Source organism: Dasypus novemcinctus, chromosome 3 (assembly GCF_030445035.2).
Source record: "Dasypus novemcinctus isolate mDasNov1 chromosome 3, mDasNov1.1.hap2, whole genome shotgun sequence".
NCBI lineage: Eukaryota > Metazoa > Chordata > Mammalia > Cingulata > Dasypodidae > Dasypus > Dasypus novemcinctus.
This window is the reverse complement of record NC_080675.1, coordinates 156,339,118-156,361,072: the sequence shown is the minus strand read 5'-3', so window position 1 is coordinate 156,361,072 and position 21,955 is coordinate 156,339,118. Positions and strand designations below refer to the sequence as shown.

Genomic DNA, 21,955 nt, shown 5'->3' with positions numbered 1-21,955 from the left:
TGTTTTGTTTAATTTGCCTTTTGGGTTTTTTAATGGAGTTTATGGCTACACGGAAGTTGAATTTAGCAGTCTGTTTATGGCTTTAGATTTTATATTATGTTTAGAAAGATTATAAAATAATTCACCCATTATCATGGATTCTTGATCTATTCATTTTAGGAAACTGTTTAAAATTCCAAATGCATATTAATAATAAAATAATAATATTCACTCACTTTCTACCTAGCACACAATAGGTACTCTACTTGAACTAGCATTAATCATTATAAATGATATTCCCATTTTATAGATGATGAAATTGAGGCTCAGAGAAAGAAGAGAACTAGCCTAAATTGTATCATTTAAAGCCAGTATTTCTCAAACTTGGCATTGTGTCAGAATCACCTGGAAGGCTTGTTAAAACATAGATTGCCAGGCCCCACCCGTAGAGTTTCTGATTTAGTCAGTGTATTAATTTTCCATTGCTGCTATAAAAATTAGTACAAACTAGTGACTTGAGAAACACACATTTATTTTGTAGTTCAGTAGATGAAGGTGTGACATGGGTTTCCCTAGGCTAAAATCAAGGAGCAGCAGGGTTGTGCTCCTTTCTGGGGGCTCTTGGGAGGACTCCATTTCCTTACCTTTTCCAGCATCTCAGGGCTGCCTACACTCCTGGGCTTATGGTCCCTTCCTTCATCTTCAAAGTCAACCATGTTGCATCTCCTTCTGACTCCCTTCTTCCATTTCTTCCCTTTTCCACTTTCAAGGCCCCTTGTGACTACAATGGGCCCACCCAGATAATCCAGGATAATCTCTCTATTTTAAGGTCAGGTGAATAACATCCTTTAATTCCATCTTCAACCTTAATTACCTCTTGCCATGTAAACTAACATTCACAGGTTCTGGGGGTTGGGATGTGGACACCTTGAGGGAGGGGGTGAGTGCATTTGAGCTGGGGTAGGGCCCAAGAATCTGCATTTCTAGCAAGTTCTAGCTGAGGCTGATGTTGCAGGTCAAAGGACCCCAATTTGAGAACATTGGTCCAAGGGGTGAGGTGGATCAATCTAAAAAGCTTCAAGTAGATGTCCCTCCTTATCCCTCTCCACCTCTCATCGTAAATGAATATACATTTTTATTTACACAATAGCAGAGCAGATGCTGGAGAAGCGTTTAAATCTATCGGCGGCCACATCTCAGCTCCGGGGAGGGGGTAGCTGCCCCAAGAACGTCCATGATGCTCAAAAAGTGTCATCTGGGCTCTATGGCTGAAAGGAACTATATCAAGGCTGTGTTCTCCCTTATGTCCAGTTTGGGCTGATATTCCCTCTCACCCACCCCATCCTGAGCTGGCCTCACTCTTACGACAGCTGGTGCCCAGCTGTGGGATCCGTATTCCTGCCTCTCCCATCTCCTCTGGCCAGAGCCCCAGTCAGTAGCCTTGGGCCTCTGTCTCTTCAAATGGCTCCAATTGGCATCTGAAAAGGAGAAATCTGGTGGAATTTTGCTCCTCAACTCCCATCATTCACCTGGCAGGCCCTCTCTTCTTGTCTTCTCCCCCACCCAGGGAATTTGCCTCTTTTTTTAAACTCTCCTTTTCTCTTCAAATGGAAACCATTCTGAATATTTCAAAAGCATCCGTACTCTAAAGATTTGATATTTAAACTTAAGTTGCATATCCAATTACTTAAGCTGACTCATGTCTTGGCTATTAGTCTACCACGTCATCACATTTTGACCTTTTGCATAAATTCCAAAGTGCCCAAAAGAGGAATAACCAAAAAAGTGTTTGAACAGTTTCTACCAGAAGGATAGGGAGAGTGCCTATTGTGAACGTTTCTCTTTTTTGTCATCACAGAGGCGAGTATGCACTCAGTGAGTACACGGAGGTGAAAACTGTCACCATCAAACTCGACGACAAGGACCACTGAAGCACAGGCAGATTCCTTCCTGAAACGTTTGATAGCGAATGTGGCAGACTACACTTGCTGAAGGGAAAAACTACATTTCTGCCTTCCCGGATGCTTTCCCCTGGAAACCTTAAGAAGACTGGATTTGAATGGTGTTGCTTTCCTCTGACGCTGATGTCTTATTGATCAAGCTGGGGGTTCCCATAGGTTGCGTGTGAGATCGCAGCCCCACGTGGAGATGGAGCTGTCATCCATTTCTGTTTTCCCCCTTTAGATCATGCCCCAGGGGACAATGACACTGCACAGGGTGTTGTTACCAGAAAGTGGTATTGAAAGTGTCCAGCAGTTGCTTAAAAATGCTTTGCTGAATCTGACCACAGTAAGAATTTGGAAAAATTCCCTGCATGGCCCACCAAGAGACCCTACCTTTGGGGTCTGCTCAGGCTTCCCTGCTCTTAGAACAAGGACGTCCTCTTTTGGAAATGGACTAACACAAAGTTAAAAAAATGATGGTGAGGAGGACCCACTGTGGGGAGCTTTGGGGAAGCTCATTTAATGGAGAGTTGCAGAAGGCCTTGGGTGGAGAGGGATGTGGGTCTTCGAAGACTGAGATGCACACTGACCGTAAGACTCAGCTGAAAACCAATATTGCCTTTGCAACATAACTGAATCTACAGCCCAAAGAGCTTACTCTAAAATTATGTCATTGACTATCTGTCAAGGCACTTTCTTAGGCAAAACAATTGTCAGTATCACTTGTGCTGCTAAGGATCCACTGCTCTGACACTACAACAGCATAGCACATGCTCCAAGAATCGTCTCATGTTTTACACAGCAATTACAGCAATAACTCACTTTTATAGGTTATGCATTTCTGTCACATTTGTAAGTGGTTTATGATATACCTCTCTACTTTTCCCTTTTTCCAGTTTGATTATTCATTTTAGGTTAGTAGAACATACACAACTGGAAAGCCTGATGTCATATTAAAAGTCCCGTTTTGGTATTAATTTCTGATTAATCAACAAATAAGTCCATGAACTCCATGGAGGAAAGGGGTCTCCTACTAAATCCAAGTGATCTGAGTACTTCACTAGCAGGTTGTGGAATTTTTCCTGTTTGTGTATCCAAATCATGCAGTTCTATCAGTTGTTACTTGGGAAACAAAGTATTTCCATGCCCCTTTTAAAAAATGAAAACACAAACTTTGTGTTATGCAAATGCTTTTACTAACTAGTTCTTTTCTAACTGGAAAAAATGGTTCTTATGTTTGAGAATTAAATTGGGGTAGGGGAGGCAATAATAAAAGTAAGTTGAACATCACAAGTTTGTGTACAAAGAAAACCATGTATGGGAATAGCGTTTTCATCCTTGTCAGAAATATGCAATATGTAATTCACCTTCTCTTCATTAGTTAGCATATACACTACCAATAACTTGTTAAATCAGGATTTGATTTCATACACTGAATTTTCAAGATTTTATCTCAAATAACTAGTAACTATAGACACTAATCTTGAACATATTAGAGGGTTCTTATTCTTTGTACAATAATGCCTTTAAGATGAAATGCTACATTATTTATAATTGGTATAGTTAATGTGTCTTTTTATAGTTGTAAGTATACAGAGGTGTATATTTAACCTTCTGTAACATACTGTGTTTAGAAATGGAAATCTACATAGCATTAGATTTCACTTCTTTAAAGGTATCCCCCTGTGGTATGGTTTAAAACTCTATCAGCCTGGGAACTCTGATCCTAACTGCAGATTGAGTTTGACAATGGAGCAATAATCAAATAAAATTAGGTATTTGAGAAGCCTTATACTTGTTCATGTGAGGACAAAACCCATTTTAATTCTGTGGCTGACCTTTCTCTTTCCAAGAACTTCTCTACAGAATGGCCTGTAATAAAACTATACCAATAACTTAAGAATAAAATGACATTTGCTCAATTGTTCAGGCCTCATGCTTTGCCTGTGAGTTGAAACCCACTGCTTTGTGTTTGGGGGTTGACCAAGCAGGGAGAGTCCTCAGTGGCTCTGTCTTAGTTGGCTAAATTTGGACTGGTTATCTAAGCCGAGTTCCTTTTTTAACATAAAGTTACGATACCATCTGCCATGAGTGTGGAGAGTTGCATGGAGGATGGTGTGCAAATTTAGGGAAAACATTGTGGCCCTCAGCTGTGTCTGTTTTTTTGTCCAGAAGAAGATAGGTGTTTGGGTTGGACTTCCCTCAAATTTCTAAGATTTCTAACCAAGAAGCCTCAGTCACCAAGTTGTGAGTTGTCACCGAGGTTGGATCCAGAGCATCCTCATACTTGGTTAAGTCCACCCAGCTCAACCTGTACGTTTGATTTCAAGAATCCAGAATATTTTTGCCATGTGTTGGCAAAGCACAGCTCTGTTAGGTGAAAATTTAGATAAGATTCCTTTTAAAATATTTGAGAGGGGTTCCTTTCCAACCTGAGGTTCTGAAAATCTGGACAGGATGCTGTGCAAAATACTAGAGGACCATGCATTCAACCAGGGTCAAAAAGAAGGTAAAAGGAATCTTTAATCTGTAGGTTCCCATAGGAACTACGCTGACTCGTGACCAATGGATAGAGTTAGATGATGGGAAATAACCAGCTTAAAATGTGATCCGTGTGTCAAATGTTCTGTCAGGTTCTCACATTTTCTAGCCTACGTCCAAGCCCATTTACAGGGAAGTTGAGCTGCCCCCATTTGCACTGCTCCGGTCCCCTCCAGGGTCGGCCCGGGACTGGGCTGCGCTTCCCCCACATCGTCGCTAGGCGGCAGGGCCGCGCGCCAGGACCGCGCTCATCACCGCGGACGCCACGCCTAGCAAATTATTAGGGACTTTTCGATAGCAGCAATAACTGCTGTCTTTGCACACTGGTATTAAGACGCCAGTGGGGGAAGAGAGGATTGCAAAATTGAACCCGCCCTCCTGGAAAGGCGCTCGGAGGCGGGAGGGTAGGAGGGGCAACCTCATGGGAGCAGAGAAAATCTATTCAGATCCCTCGCCAGACAACCAGGGACCCCCAGCCAGTGAGACTCGTGGCGATTTGCCCATGTGCTTTGCGCTAAGTCCTGGGAATGTTCCAGTCACTGCACTACACGAGAGGCGGCCAAGGTGCTTCTCCTGCCAGGGCGCGGAAAGAATCACTTTTTTCCTCTGTGGACACAAATCTGAGGCCGCTTGCCGCAAGGGCAGGCATCGAACACTTGGACTGCTTTTGGGTAGTTGCCTCAGTGGGCGACGAATAGAAAGATATTAGATGGAAGCGTAATTAATTGCCCACATTGCATCATGTTTCACCTACAAATTTAAAAAGCAAACTGTTAAAAATTGGTTCATCAAATAGCTGCATCTTTGCACACATCCATAAGTAAGGTAGTCAGTAAAGGTGGTGGAAGAGGTGCAGCTTGCAAAATATTAGAAAAATACTAAATTAATATTGATAATTAAATTATTTTTAAAATACGTATTTCCATATAGCCCTGTAGGCAGATTGTAGACCAATGAATTTCCCTTGTATTTCTTCCCGGGAAGACGACCAACATTCAAATTCCAGGTTGATCCACAGATTTTGCCGCTGAGCAGAGCAGGTTAAATCGAGAAGAGACTGGTTTTGGGGTCGTGCGTGCCCGGGTGTAGTACGCAGAGTCCCCAAATACGGAGGAGGCCCTCACGCAGGAAAGACCCTCCGGCCCTGACATCTCCTGGGGCTGGGAGCTGGGCAATTGATCACCTGCGTTTGACGGCTGGGGAAACTGAGGCAGGCACCATTAGGGGCCGCCTAGGACCCTCCCGGGGGAGGGAGTGCGGGGATCCCCAGCGGCGCCCCCAGCCTGTGAACGCCGCAGCCTCGCCCGCCCCGTGCTCCTCGCGCCGCCCTCCTGCCGCCCGCCCGCCAGCCTCAGGATTGAGGAAGTGCGTCTGGTCCCGGCCTGGTCCCGACGCGCGGCCCCAGGCGCGGGGGGCAGAGGGCGGTCGGAGCGCAAGGCCCGGCCCGCTGGTGTCCGCCTGCCCTCCAGGGAAGGCCCAGCGCCGCGGCCCGGAGTGCCCGCGGCCCGGAGTGCCCGCGCCCCTGCCCGCCAGCCCCGCGCGCCCGCCGCCGCCGCCCCCGCCGCCGCAGGTAAGCGCTGCCGGGCCTCCCGGGGGCCAGACGGCCTCCCGCATCCCGGCCGGACCCCGCGCACCGGTGCCCGTCCAGGGGGTCCGCGTAGAGACTGGCCTTCGCCTGGCCTTGCGCCCGCAAGCCCCGCATCCCGGGGCCCCGCGCTCGGGGCGGCCGCGTGGTCGTGAACCGGGCGCCGTTGCCCACGGGCGGACTTCACAGTCCGAGGGTCTCCCGGGGCCTGGGGAGATCCCTGGTCGCAGGTTCCCGCTGCCTCCAGCCACGCGTTGACCGGAGCCGGGGTGGAGGAGTGTGCGGGGCCCAAGGCGGGAACCCCCAAATCCCTGAGCCGGACGGCACCGGGCGGGGGAGGGGAAGCGGTGGCCAGAAACAAAAGTAGGAAAATGCACCAGGCAGGCGTCTCGACGTCTCCTCTGCCTTTGGAGAAAACTCCTTCCACTTGGAGCAGCCGTGTGTGTGCGCGCGCGACATTGTGAGTGTGAGTGCTGGTGTGCTGGCGGGGACTCTCCCGCGTCTCCCTCCTCCCAGGGGCGGCCTTGGTGATGCGGAACCACCGAGTGTGCCTTGACTTTCCGCAAAGTCAGGGGCATCCTTGACCAAGAATCGCGTCTCCGACCAGATATTAAGGCCAACCGCCTTCACTGCGGGCACCCTCCCACCCTCAGCAGGTCATTCTCTTTGCTTATCTTGAAAGAATTAAAAAGTAAGCTAATGGCATACAAACCTCACTCTTAATAAATCCCTAAAGTAGCTCTTGGTGTCAACCAAATCTCTTCCTCCTCCCAGGTTTCCCAGTCTCAGAGAGTGGCCCCATCTCCACTCAGGTGCTCAACTCCCACACCTGTGAGTTTTCCTTGATCCCCTTTTTTTCATGCCTGGAATTCAGTTCCTTAGCCAGTCCTGTTGGGGCACCTCCAGAATGTGTGTCTGGTCTGTTCACTTCTTTCTCACAGCTTCCACCTAGGATTGCAGTACTCTACCCTACCCACTTCATTCTCTGGCAGTCAGAGTGTGTTTAAAAAAACAAGTAAAAAGGTAATTGGGATCACGACACTCCTGTGCCTGGAACCCTTCAGTAGCTTCTCCTTGCAATTGGCATGAAGTCCAGAAAAAACACTTTCCCTAGACCCCCATGTGGCCTGGCTTCTGCCAGCTCAGACCACTTTTGTCCCCACAACTGCCTTGGCAGAGCTCACTCCCCAGAGCAGGGCCTCTGCATTGCCATCCCCAAGGCTGATGCTTCAAAAGGTTCTAGAAGGCTTTCCCTGGCCACCTTTTCTAAACCCACCCTCATTCTCTCTCACATCCCTCTCTCTGTGTTCTTACATTCTCCACTGTCTGGGTATCCTTTCTTTATCTATTACATTTCTCCTTTAATTACCTGGCTGTCTCCCACTTTGGCTTTCCAAGGCCAGAGACTGTGTCTAACTTGCTCTTCACTGACTCCTAGAACCTTACCTGGCTCAGAAGGCACCCATTGTATACTGGTGGCAGACAGAACAGTGAATGGCACAGCTTTCACTAATTTGTGGTTTCGGGCTCATGGAGTGCTTCTATTGCCAAACCCTTAGGTGCTCCTCTAGATGAAGAACCACATACTTCTGTCTGCAGCTACATGGTTATTTTCATGTTCACAAACCCATCGAACACATTTTGTAGGCAGACGGATATCAGTGAAGGGATGCTAACAGTGCTAGAGGGAGGTCTATAACCATGGACCAACCATGATTGGTCCCTGAATCAACCTTTTGATTCAGAAGGGAGCGGGACAGTATTAGCATTTCTAACATATTTCATTTACAAGATTCTTGCCTCTCTTTAGTAATGGCAACCCTTTCCAAGTCTCCTGAAAGAAGATGGTGTCAGGGGTGGGGGTTTCCTGTTTCTCCCATGTCAGAAACTTGGTGGCAATACCTCACTTGATTATCCTCCCTCCCACCACACATACAGCTGTAAGTTTCATGAACTCATGAAGTTTACACCTCACAGAAAGGGCTCAGACATTTGTAGAATTAATAGCAGGTTCCTTTCTTCTTCTTTTTTCATTAAGTATCTGGGCTTATTCATTAATGCAAGTATAAAGAGTTAGCGCATGGAAATTGGTGAGGATTCTTTTTTAAATGATTAAGACAATTATTATTTCAGAAACCATCTCGAAGCCTTCCTTAGGGTGTATAGATTACAACGAAAAAAATATGTATAGTTTACAATCATGATTTATTGCTCTGCTCTGAACTCCAAAGAAGTAGGAGGAAGCAAAGATCAGTTTGAGGGCAAAGATTGAGCAAAACTTGCATTACCTCATCGTAAAACTTCTACCTTAGAGTGTAAGCAAATGTACGAATTATGATTAAAAACTGTTCCAGTGGCAAAAATCCTCCATTGGTAAAATCACTTTCAAAAGGAAACTGAAAATGAAAAGGGGAACAAAATGTGCTGGGTGAGGGTAAGCCAAAATATTTTAAAGATTTTTTTTAGCTTAAAACCATTATATGATAAGACATTTCTGTTTCCAAAGGGATTTCTAACATTTTGAATTTTTGAGATGTTGCTGGGTACATTTAGTAGCTGTTTTAGAGACATGTTGGAAAGCAAATAGCAACTGTGCTTCTCAGTTTCTGAATGTTACAAGTCTGATTTGGGGCTCTTACTTTAAAATAGAGATTCTGTTTTTTTTCTTCCCCTGGTCTCCATCTCAAGTTGATTTTCCTAATCAGGTTTTGACATTTATAAGGCTTTAGCCATATCGATCATTTCCCATTACACTTTGTAGGTTCACAGAGTTCAAAGGCAGGTGTTTCCCATACACAGTTTCTCTAGACCTTTTCTTCTTTGGTTCAGAAAGGTGGCAGTTCATAATGCACATGGCCTCTGATATGGGACTTTTCTAGCTCTACTTCCCCCGTTCAGCTTCACTAACATAGGTGAGTCCTAGGATCCAGCCCACCTTGGCCAGGTGCCCTGATTTCCAGGTTTTTGAATGTGAAATTCCATGCGCTCTGGAAGCCTTATCCTGTACCTGATCAATGCCCATCCTGTTCAGGATACCTTCTAAAACATGCTCCCTGGGGAAACCAAGCATCTGCTCTGCAGAATTTATAGTCTGTCTGAATTTTTTAATCAGGGGGAGATGGGAGACCCTACTGGCCACTCCATCCTCAGTGTTACTGCAGCTAATATCCTCCTCCCCCAGCTCTGTTGTAAAAAGTGACTACAGAAATTTGCCAGGTTGCCTGGGCAGGGGGGCAGTCTATGTCTGTTTTTTATAGACGAGGAAACTGAGACACCCCTAAGCTTCAGCTTGAGGTTACATTGTTAACATGTGACAGAAACAATTGAAGACTTTGATGTCCAGACTGTGCTTTTTCCTTTATATACTGTCTTAGGAGTCATTTATATGACACCAATTTTGGGGGTTTGCGATATCACTGCCCATTTTGGAGTTGTCTGTCTTAAAAAACACACACCAGCATTGTTTATGGCCTCATACTTTGTCTACAGTGAAGATTCTGTACAAACATTAATAGAAGAACATGCATTTCATGTAGTAATACCCTTCCCATCATCCAGTTTATGCCATGTCTAAGCCTGAGCTTGGCCTGGGTCTTGCCCTCAAGAGCCTGATGGTCTTTTAATCACTGTAGTGGATGGGTATTCACATCAGGGAACCCAGCATGGAAGAGCAGTGCTTTACCTCAGAAGTTTTATCACAGTCTCATTAATCTTATTAGTTTAGTCTTAATCTAAATTAGGGTTGCACAAGGTTGGTGCTATTGACATTTTGGACTGGATAATTCTTTGCTGGGAGCTTTCCTGAGCAGTAGAGAGTATTTAGCAGCATCTCTGGCCTCTGCCCAGTAGATGTCTGTAAGTAGCCCCCTCCCCACTCAATTGTGACAATAAAAAATGTTTCCAGACATGGTCAAATGTACTTTAGGAAGTCAAAATGTCTGCTCCTTTCTGTAACGCCTAAAATGCAAACTGACTTGGCTTCATAACCCATAAAAATTCCTGCAGACCATCTTTGGGAATGTTGCCTATCTCCCCTTTGGAATTAGATGCCCACCCACCTCTGGGGTTCCAGAAAAGTCTTTCCTGGGCAAAGGGAGGGCATTGAATTTTGCCCAATTATAAGTGTGCCTGCCTCATCCCAATTGGAGTATAAGGGCCGTGAGAGCAGGAAACTTCTTTTGTTGTCTTGGTATTGCTGTCCCTAACCAAAGACTTGGCTTCCTTGCAAGTGACAAGGAGTATTTGTTGATGAAACAAGGAGTCCTTTACCCCTATATGTTTCACAGTTGTTTTTGGTTTCTTTGTGACTTTGCTCAGGTAGACATGATCTGAGCCCAGGGCAAGGTGGGGGGTAGAGGCAAGATATGACCTCTCATTGCAGGAGATGGGAAGAATGTTGAGAAAGAGAGGGAAAGTTATCAGTGAATGAGTATAAATGACAAATATTTGCAAAGGCAAGGGAAGAGACTTGACAATTAACAAAAGCTTTCTGTTTTCATGATTTTTCTCACCACCAGAACAAGGAAGATTCCAGCTCAGCATCATTTTGCCTGTCCATGCCTAAACCACCCTAAAGGGCAGCAGTGTTGGCGGTGGTGACAGCAGGAACTGACTTTGGGGAGCTGCTGCTGCGAGGGCAGATGGCTGGCATGTCGCAGCGACCACCCAGCATGTACTGGTGTGTGGGGCCAGAGGGGTCAGCCGTGTGTCCAGAACGCACCATGGAGACGCACAATGGTAAGGTGGGGCTGCCCATGCCTGCTTGTCCTATTGGCACTCCAGGCTTCTTAAGAGCAAGGGATTTTCAATCAAACGAAATAAAATATCCCTTATTTGGTGATTTTTCATTATAAAATATATCTTGGCATTCTCATTTAAATTCTAAAACTTAAGGGGCCGTGGCACAAAATTTATTGTGGCCCATAGATCTTAAGAATTGGGGCATCATTTACATTGATTATAAAGATTTTCATAAATGGGGATTTGGTTTAGTTTTCCCATTGTAAAAATATGTTTACTGAAGAAAACTTGTAAAAACAAAAAAGAAAGAAGTTGAAAAAAATCACCCAGAGTCCCTCTACCCCAGACACAAACACAGTTCACATCTTGGAACGCTCTTTTCTAGTTTCCTTTTCCATGCTTAAGAGACTTCGTTTAGTGTTATTCTACTGATACAATATATAAAATTTCTATGTTGCTTTTCTCTTGTAATCATTCTGTTTTTCAATATTTTTATTAGAGAAGTTAGGGGTTTACAGAACAATCATGCATAAAAACAGGGTTCCTATGTACCCCCTCCCCCCGTTATTATTAACACTTTGTGTTGGTATGGTACATTTGTTACAATTGATAAAAGTACATTTTTTTTTAAAGATTTATTTTTTATTTATTTAATTCCCCTCCCCTCCCCCGGTTGTCTGTTTTCTGTGTCTTTTTGCTGCGTCTTGTTTCTTTGTCTGCTTCTGTTGTCGTCAGCGGCACGGGAAGTGTGGGCGGCGCCATTCCTGGGCAGGCTGCTCCGTCCTTCGCGCTGGGCGGCTCTCCTTATGGGTGCACTCCTTGCGCATCAGCACTGCGCTTGGGCCAGCTCCACACGGGTCAAGGAGGCCCGGGGCTTGAACCGGGGACCTCCCATATGGTAGACGGATGCCCTAACCACTGGGCCAAAGTCCGTTTCCCAAAAGAACATTTTTATAGTTGTACTATTAGTTATAGTCCATGGTTTATATTAAGGTTCACTGTATATACAGTTGTTTTTTTAAATTTTTGTTCTAGTAACATATATACAACCAAGTTTCATCTTTTAATCACATTCAAATATATAATAAAGCACTGTTAATTACGTTCACAAATTTGTGCTACCATCACCACCATCTATAGGGGCTTTTATCTGGGGCACACCATAATCATACAGTCAGGTGAAGTATCATTTCACATGGAGCACACAATAAAGTTGTTGGCCTAACCCTTACTGTCCTGTTCAACACTATTGGACATTTGGGTTGCTTCCAGTTTTTTTTACTATTACCAAAAGCATTCCCATCCATCATTTTGCCCATGGTTTTGGGAGTATTTTCCTGAGGCAGATTTATGGAAGTGCTATCGTTGGGTCTGAGCATTTTTAAGCCTTTTTCCATGTAGTGCCAGACCTTCCATTAGATTTGCACCAATTTTAATACCAATATAAATATCACTGGTATTTTTACCCACCATAAATATTTAAGTCCTTAATATGCTCCAGGCACTGGATTCAGTGCCTGATGATATAACCTCATTTAATCCTCACATCAACCTATAAAAAAGGTCCTTTTATCCCCATTTTATAGCTAAGAATCACACATGTAAGAGAGGTTGTGTAACTTGCTCAAGGTCAGTAACTTGTAGGTGGCAGAACTGTAATTTGAGCACTGTTCTAACTTTAGAACTCTCATTCTTGAATTTTAGGCCATTCTGCAGGGTTTGAGAGGGCACCTACATCTCCATCCTCAACCATGCTAGCAACAGGACATTGTAACTGACTGGGCCAACATTTTGTTCAGTTGCTAAAATGCCCAAATCTAACTGAAGGATTGCTTTGCATGTAAATCAGATTATGAAATGGGAGAAGAATTTGCTTCTTGATATTTCTCAGCACTAAATGTTCTTAGGGTGTTTGATTCACATTATGTTTTTTAAAACTAATTTTTCTTTTTTTCCAATGTATATCTTTTTTTCAGTCACTTGTCAGAAAATCCTTGCTCAACTAGTGTGAGATCAAGGGGACATGTGTAGCAGAATGCAAAACCCAGTTTCTGGGTAGCTCGTCTACCTTCCAGTGGACTTTGAGCTTTGTGTGAGTCCATGCGCTGATCCTCCCAGTCTTTTGGGTGGTAATCATTGGGGCAGGGTTGTTGGAACCATTTGCATTGTCTGAGAAAGTCCCACAAGTGACTCTGCCCATCTCTTTCCTGGTCAAAAACTGAGCTAGTCCTTTTCAACTCTGGCTCGCTTTGGATCACTGAGGATCTTCTAAAAATGCCCACACCCAGATACCCCTCAGACCCATTGGACAGCATGATGGGGGAGCAGCCAGTGGAGACGTCGATGTTTTTAAAAGCTCCTCCCATGATCCCAGTGTGCAGCAGGGGTTAAGAATTGACTGGTCTGAATGGCTTGGGTTCTGTTTTAGTTTGTTAAAAACCGCTGGGAGCAATATTTTAGAAATGGGTTGCCTTTGGAAATGGGGACTTCTTTTCATTAAAAGCTTACAGTTCGAGGGAAGCAGATGTGGCTCAAGCAATTGGGCTCCTATCTACCATATAGGAGGTCCAGGGTTCAATACCCAGAGCCTTCCGATGAAGGCAAGCTGGCCTGCATGATGAGCTGGCCCATATGGAGTGCTGCCCCATGCTGGAGTGCTGCCCCATGCAGGAGTGCTGCTCCATGCAGGAGTGCTGGCCAATGCGGAGAACTGATGCAGTAAGATGACACAACAAAAAGATCACAGAGGAGAGACAATAAGAGACTTAGCAGACCAGGGAGCTGAGGTGGCGCTAGAGAATGATCACCTCTCTCCCATTCCAGAAGGCCCCAGGATCAGTTCCCTGAGCCACCTAATGAGAATACAAACAGACATATAAGCACACACAGCGAATGGACACAGAGAGCAGACAATGGAGGGAGGGAAGAGAAATAAATAAATAAATACATAAATACATCTCAAAAAAAAACAACTTACAGTTTAGAGACTGTGAAAACCCAAGCTTCATCAGTTGATATTTTACTCAGTCGCTGGTCCTCTCACATGGCAGGGAACATTGGTGGCATCTGCTGGTCTCAGTCTCTGCCTTCTATTTTGGGCCTCATTGCTTTTGGCTTCAGACTACTCTGCCCATGACTTTTCTCTTTCCTGGGTTCATTGATTTCAGCTTCCGGAGGCTTCTCTCTGTCTCTGCACCTTTTTTTTTTCTGTATGTCCACCTTTTTATTCCTTCATTTATAAAGGAATCTAGTAAGAGGATTACGACCCACCCTGGGTCACACAATCTAAATAAAAGCCCTTAATGCAAGTACTTTAATCAACAGGTCCTACCTATAATAGGTTCATATGGACAGGAATGGATTAGCTCTAAGGTCATGATTTTTAGCAGTTCACAAGTGCTTCAAACTGCCACAGGTCCCATGGTGCAGAACTCATTAAATTGTAAAGTATGTGGGAATCCCCTGGGGACCTTGTTGAAATGCAGGTTCTCATTCAGTGGGGCTCAAAAACCTGCATCTCTAACATACTCCAGAGGGTGAGGGGTGCCAACACCGGTAGTCCAGCCCCCATTCTGACTGTCAGGGTGAAGGTGATGGCTTTCTGAGGTCCCCAGGGATCCTGATGGATTCTTACATCATCCAAGGATCTGGTGGGTCCAGGGTTCTGGCACCAAAGTTCCTGGACAGACCCAGAACCAACCCCACCTCCTGCCTGCAGGTCAGATAGTAGAATGGATCTCCCCAACCTGTCATGTACTCAGGAAGGCTGGGCATTAACACTGCATCAACCTCCAGTGGTTTTTCACAGTGATGGGACCTTCCCTCTGCTCATGGGTAATTCCCTTTCTTCCCCACAGCTGGTGGTCACCAGACATCACAAGGAAAGAATAGACCTAGAAAAGGTGTGTGGGATTTTTTGCCCCAGGGGCCACTTTCCCCAGTGGACTCTCTGCCATCTTGTTTTAAATAAACCTAAGTCCTCACAAAGAATGAGGAACCTAAGCAGATTCATAGAGCCCCATCCTGGATGCTGTTCTGGGTGCTGGGCCGGGGGCGGGGGGGTGGGGTGGGAAGACAGGGAGCATGCTGCCCAGTGAACGCTGAGGAAGGAGATGCTTATCCAGGCACCAAAAATTCATACCATGTAGTTCAAGCAGATGAGAGGAAAGTGGCCTGAAGTCCATCAGAAAACTCTGTCCCCTGGGTCAGCACTAAGGAAATTTTAATGCTAATGTAATCCTCAGAAGGAATGCTATGAAGAAAGTAGTATTTTATGCCCATACTCCACAGGTGGCAAGCCTTGGGACCCCCAAGGCTTAAGCCCTGCATTACCCACCTCCTGCTGGGAGTGGGCTGCTCCTGGCCTCTTGCAGCCCCCGTTTACCTCCTGAGCACAGCGGGAGGCCGGCATCACTGCAGGGACCCCCACGGGCACAGGGAATACTGAAGTCACTTCAGCAGGCTCTCCTGAGGGAGTGGGATGGACTCTGCATGTCCAAGTATTGTTTAAAGGCCCAAGGGAAGTTTCTGACTGTGCTGTGTTCCCTTTCAGCTAGTGGAGAATAGGGGGGAGAAGCTTCTGGAACTTGTGCAGTGTGGTAGGGACTCAAGAACCTGCCTTTGGGGTTAGTGAGACTGCATTCGTTTCTTAGTACCGGGTGACCTTTCTGAACTCAGACTCAGACAGACACCCCCCAAATCTTGGTAAGATTTTATTTCTGGTACCCAGGTCAGCAGCAGCTGGGGGACTCTGCTGCATGCTACAATCTGTGCTCTGATCCTCACAACTCCATCAGGCCTAAGCTTAGCACAGTGCGTGGTCACCTCCATCCAAAAGATACTGGCCAAAATAAGTCACGTGGCTAAGCCCAAAGGAAGGGGTAGGGACACCCTCCATGGGAAGGCCATGGCCAGGCTGTGGATGCTAGAAGGGGTGAGTGTTGGGTGTCAGTCATTCAGCCTATCATGTAGTATGTCAGTGTATTCCAAACCTTTTTAAAAAAATATTTGATTTTTTAATGTTATATTACATTATATATAATATATAACTATATATTATATTAAGTTATATATATTACACATTCTATTATATATTACATTCTATTGTATTATATATTGCATGCTATATTATTACATTATATTATATGTAATTTGTGCACAATATATTGCATTATGTTACGTTATATTATGTTACGTTACTATGTTTTCTTTTATTTTGCTTTATTTATTTTCTTTCTTTCTTTAAGCAGCCAGGGCAACATTTTCTCCCAGAAAGTCCTACCTAGCTTATGTAACGGCATTTTTGTTTGCTAAAGTCTGCCAAGGCTTTTATCTCCCTTATAACAGGAATTTGTTAGGTTGCAAGCTTACAGTTCTGAGGAGATGAAAATGTCCAAATTAAGGCATCAGGCGATGCTTTCTTCCCCAAATCTGGACTCCTCTGTCAAATGGGAAGGCACGTGGTGGCATCTCCCTTCTCCTCCAGGTCTTGTCACTTCCAGCTTCCTGGTTTCCATGGCTTCCTCTCTCAGCTTCTGGGGAATGCCTCAGTGCTTCAGCATCTGCGGTTTCTCTATCTCTCTCTATATATCCATGCATTTATAAAGGACTCCAGTAAGAGGATTAAGACCCACCCTGCTTTCCTGATCTCCAAATTCACCCATCGTTGCCCCAGAGAAGACTGCTTCAGACCAAATTTCCAGCTCTGGCTAAAGAATGTTAACTGCCAAAGGAAAACAAAGTATACTCATAAAGAAATCTCTAATATAGGATAGCTCTCTCATCTGTTAAAAATACCTAGGAAATAATATGCTTTGGAAATGATAAACTTCCTGTTATATTTCCAAATGTAGTTTAGAAAAAGAGTCAAACTATTAAAACATATTTTTGTTTTACTCTGGGAGTTTTCAGTAACAGTATTACTTTTTTTTTGTATGCTAGCTGTGTTTTTTCCCAGTCCTTACCTGTTTGTTCAGAACAGTTAACCCTTTCAAAGTCTGTGCATGTGTGAAACTACCGCAGCTACAGTGTGGCACTAAGATGCTCTGCAACATGTGTTTGTAAGACAAGGTTGTTTCCCAGGAGGATGTTTCCCCACCTTGACCTCTTTAGCACTGTCAGCAGTCAGCTGTCCTGCTGTGCAGGAGGTACTTTAGAACTAGCTTTGACGAGTTTAGGGTGTGTCAGTTGACAAAACCAGGATCAGTGAAATAGAGGCCCCAGCTGCTGGACAATCTACTTTGACAAGCAGGTCATTAAACATTCCAAGTTCCTGTGATTAAACAAAACACCTGATCAAGAGAAGGAAAACCTGTCCTGCCAGCTGAGGGTAGGCACCAGGGAAAGCAGAGACTTGAGAATGCTCCCACATAATTCAGGCAGGAGAACACTTGGACAAGAGTTTTCTGGAAAATGGAGGGTAGGGTGTGCTTTGGCAGACTTCGTCCAGGGGAACCGGCCTTGACCCCTCCTCTCTGTGAGTGGCCCTAGCTTCTTGGAACACTGCCCTACCCTAACCTGGCACGCTGGGGCCAGGAGCTGTCAAGACAGAGAAGGAACATTCTGGAATCATCTTCAAATCCCAGTTTTTTAATGTAGCTACTTTTCTCATTCTCTTCTCCTCCTCCTTCTTCTTCCTCAACTTTTTGAATCTGTATTAAAAACAACTTCTTAATGTAAGAGCCAAGTGGTTTGCCCAGAGAGCACTCTTCCTGCCTTCCCAGAAATAGAAATTTGAAATAAGAAGTGCCCCTTCACTGGAGGCATGCTTTCTTGGTGGGCACCTCTAAGAAATCCTACCAGGGATAGATCCACGTATATGATTGCTGTTCCAGTGTCATCCTGGTATTGGTTACTTGTTGGTGCCTGCTCATCTGTATTCACACCATGGGAGCAAGAAGAGGTGGACAGAGGTTTTGCTGGGAAGGAGGACTCGGCCAAAGGGGTGCCCTCCTCCAGCCTGGCCACAGAAGCAGCACCGCAGCCTTCCAGGGAGCATAGCTAGTGTCCACTAGCAAATCTCCAGACTGAGTGAGGTGAAGAACAAGGAGGCTGAGTGGCAGACCCAGTGATGAGAGACTCAGCTGTGGCTATCCCTCCATGGATGGCCATTCACACAGCTGTGCTTTGTGCCCACAGAGCAGAACCTTCATCTGAGGTTTAGCTCTTGCTGTAATTATTTGCCCAGACTATGCTTGCATACTTCCAGCAACAAGCAGCTGATTCCCTCTCAAGCAATGCCAGCTTTATTTGAACAGCACTGTTAAGAACCTTATGCTGTGCAAATATGTCTTGCTCTCATTGCATCTACTTGCCCCCCTTTGGCTGATCAGAATCCTTAACCCCTTTCTTGGTTAAGATAACTTAAATCAGAAGCATTGCCTCTTGCTGTGGGACCCATTTTACATTGAGTAAACCATGCCACTCCCTTCAAGAGCAGGCAGCCTGCAGTGCCACACTTTACACCTGGATGTCACCTGAGCTTTTTGCTCCTGAGTCTTTGAACTCATCATTGGTCTCTGGCAGACCTGGGCCCAGTGGAAAATGCCTCCCACCCCATCTCTCCACCTGCCATGAGAAGGCTCTTAGCAGCAACCCCTATCCCCAATTCTAGGTGGCCAGAGCCTGCAGGTAATGGCTTCACAGACTTGGTTCCCTGTATATGGGGCCAGGGGATGGTGGGAGAGATAGTAAGGGGCAAGTAGCACTTGGCGTGTGTTCAGTGGAGAGATTTTCTTACCTGAGAAGAGGATGGAGAATGCTATGAGCAGGGAGATACTGGGTGGATTCCCAGGTATGTCCCTGCTTACAGCATCTGCCTGCAACTGCCTCCCATGTGGGCAAGGCCTGGACAGGGACCAGGAATTTCACCCACCTGTCTGGTTTCCTGTCCACATGCATCAGACCTTGAAGGAGCCATGGTGGGGATGTTTATGAAAATCTTTTCTTCTCTGGGAATGGACTTCCCCTCCCCTCTACAACGTGAAAGTCTAAACTCTAGTGAATTCATGTACATTTTCAGGAACCCTGATGAATAAAAATAGGGAGTTACCAACATTCTTTAGAAGCCCTAGTTCTGAATCCTTCACCATCCTGGCTGCCCTGTGTTCAGTTTTTCTGTATTCCATTACCTGCCTTGCTGTTTAGGGGAAGACGTTCAACATAAAGAAGACAAGAATGGGTGGTGCATAGAAAACTGTCATTACTGGCAGCAATACAGCTCCAATCACATAGCCATTTCCTCATCCGTAAAACTAGGCTGATAGCTTATTACCTGGGGTGCTAATGAAAAATATGGATGCCTGCCTCCCACCCTGAAGACTAACTGAACCAGAATCTCCGGGGGTAGGGTCTGGACATCAAACATTTTTTAAAACCTCCCCAGGAGATTTTTGTGTGCAGCCAGGGTTAGAACCACTGACTATGGAGATGAATGAAAGGATCTTTGAAACTGTAAAGTCCGGTCTAAGTGTGGAGGTCCAACCCTGTGCCTGGCCGTGGGTCAGAGGGGTCATGAAGAATGCACTGTACTGAAGATGAGAAGGAGCCCAGAAATACAGGTGGCTGTCTTCTATGTGTCTCCACAAGGTCGATGAGAAGAAACAGTAGAGTATTAAAACTTACTCTCAATGACAAGAGGGCAACTAATGAATTGGGCAAGAGCAGGTAAAGAAAATCCAGAGTCAACCCACTGAGAACATTGTCAGCATAGACATCAATGTCAACATTGTTAGAAAATCTATCCTCAGCTTGAGTGAAGATGGTACACATGGAAAGTGAACTGTGCTGACTGAAGATGGGTGTGATGGTTTGAAGCTGTTATGGACCCCAGACAATCTTGTTCTTAAAACTAATCCATTCCTGTGGATGTGAATCTGGTATAAATAGGACCTTTTGATTTGGTTACTTCGGTTGGGGTATGGCCTGGGGTGGGTCTTAATCCTCTTACTGGAATCCTGTAAAGGATGGGTTGAATACAGAGAGAAAATGAGAAAGCTGGAAGCAATGAAACTTGGAGAGAAGGGAAGGACCAGCATATGTCACCATGTGCTTTGCCATGTGCTTTGCCATGTGGCAAACGAGTCCAGGGTCACCAGCAGCCCGTCTTCGTGGAGAAACGCATCACCTGATGACGCCTTGATTTGGACATTTTTTCTCAGCCTCAAAACTGTAAGCTTGTAAACTAATAAACCTTTATTGTTAAAAGCCAACTCATTTCTGGTATATTGCTTTTGGCGGTCTAGCAGAGTGGAACAGTCAGTTACGAAAGGGGAAAGCTAAGGATATGTTCCAGGACTGGAGTCAAGAGATGAGAGTAGAGATAGAACAACCTCATAAAGCACCGGGCAAATTCCAGACACAGTAATCTGATCCAATTTCCCAACTGCTGAGGCATTCAGAGTTCAATCAGCCATGGGGAAGTGTTATCGGTACCTGACCCTGAACTAAGGAGTAGGCCATTTGATGTGGATTTTATGTGGGGTTTTGTGGAGCTCATCACCCTGATAAATAATAGAAGGAACCACATATTAGGGAGAATTAATATTTCCCAGTAAAGAATGTTTGAGCATTGCAGTCCATTCTGATAATTTGTGCCAAGGTTGAACCTCTGCTTTCCTCCTCCTCCACCATCGTCATCCAACACCAAACATCGGGCACTTTGGCAGGTGTTGGTTTAAAATCACCTACCTAGTCATTTCTGGAGAACCAAGAACAAAAATAACTTCATTTCTGTGGCACTTTGAACTTGTCAGAGACGTGGAGAGACATTTAAAGGCACTGAAAAATCGCAGTCCATTATTTTAAATATAGACCCATATAATGATGCGAATTCACGGTTAGAATTTAAGTGCAAGTGGTCAAAAACAACATGCTAAGTTTCCTTTTCAGTAGCTCATTTTGGACTTCGGGTGGCTGAGAGAGTTCTCAGAGCCTGGGGGCTGTCACAGGTGGCCCACACCCTGGGTTAGAGGCAGAGGACTGGGGGTACAGGGGGAAGGCTCTGCCTGGGGTGCTGGTGGGGGAGGCCAAGGAGGGGCCTTCAGGCTCTTCTCCCCCTGCCCCGACTGCCAGGCTCAAAGATTCTAAGTACAAACTGCAGATGTCTCCGTGCAAACATCACCAGCACCTCTGGGTTCAAAACCAAAAAGCAAGCAAAGAGACTGACTGACAGTGGGCTAGAAATAGTCTCTTTGTGTCCAACTCCTCCCTGAAAATTAAAATTATTTGTATGTAATTACACATATTCTCATAGAAAATGTAAATGACATGGATAAAGGCACAGCCCTCCTTGCTACCCCCTTTCTGTCCGGCCTATAGGTGAGCATGAGTTATCTAGTGTGCCTTCTTCCCAACCTCTTTCTAAAAGTTCACGCATACACACAATTCTTTTTGTAAGTGTTTCTCTTTTTGCACACATGATATATTTAGTTGTACATATTGTTGGGTCACTTTTTCATTCGACTTTTATCTTAGAGTTCTTTCCATGTGCATCAAATTTCATTTCACGAATCTGACAATTTGTTTAATCAGTCGCCTCTTAAAGCACCATTAGATTCTTTCCACATTTCATTATTCCTGCATAGGGCCTCACAGAATTGTGTGAATAATAAGCACGTTAAAAATACTCGACATTGCACACACCACAGTTAAAGAAGCAAGTAGCAAAAAAGGGGTTATAAGGAAAGGCAACAAGTCCCTGCCCCAGTGACCAGTCCTCCATGGGTCTTTATTCCTTTTCTAGTTTTAGTTCTTTAACTAACGACCATTTTTCTAAAGAACATGGCTGCACCACTCTTACACAAACTGTCGAGCCAATGTCCATTAACTTCCTTCCGTGGTAGATGGAGATTTTGTTCACTTTTGCATCCACCTCTCCCTGCTGCCTTCTCTGCCTTTACTTATGGCTTAGTGTTAACTCATTTGTGGTTTGCATTTGTGACATCACAGGGTATATCTCTATCTTTCTGGAACTTGTGCCTGGAGATTCACTGTTTTAGTTTGCCAGGGCTGCTATAACAAATACCAGACACTGGCAGGCTGCTACATCAGGAATGTATTATCTCCCAGTTCTGGAGGCAGGAACTCCAAAATCAAGGTGTCAGCAGGATTGTGCTTTGTTTGGAGTCTGTAGGGTTCTGGTGGTTTCTTGTCGGCCATCCATAGCTCA

At 45.1% G+C, this 21,955-nt stretch overlaps 2 protein-coding genes across 4 annotated transcripts in view; both read left to right on the top strand.

The window, feature by feature from the left end:
• ALDH1A3 (aldehyde dehydrogenase 1 family member A3) overlaps positions 1-3,844 on the top strand; it is a 40,520-nt gene extending 36,676 nt beyond the window's left edge. The window contains exon 13 of the mRNA XM_004462096.5: positions 1,838-3,844. Coding sequence (XP_004462153.1) covers positions 1,838-1,910 — 73 coding nt within the window. The 3' untranslated portion in view covers positions 1,911-3,844. The remainder of the gene's footprint in view (positions 1-1,837) is intronic.
• A 2,036-nt stretch (positions 3,845-5,880) lies between these two features.
• LRRK1 (leucine rich repeat kinase 1) overlaps positions 5,881-21,955 on the top strand; it is a 131,175-nt gene continuing 115,100 nt past the window's right edge. The window contains exons 1-2 of one of the 3 annotated variants that reach the window (XM_004462098.5): positions 5,881-6,033; positions 10,566-10,785. In XM_004462098.5, coding sequence (XP_004462155.2) covers positions 10,689-10,785 — 97 coding nt within the window. In that variant the 5' untranslated portion in view covers positions 5,881-6,033; positions 10,566-10,688. Of the gene's footprint in view, positions 6,034-10,565; positions 10,786-21,955 lie in introns of those variants that run through there. The other 2 variants (XM_058294618.2, XM_071214326.1) reach the window with 2 other exon arrangements.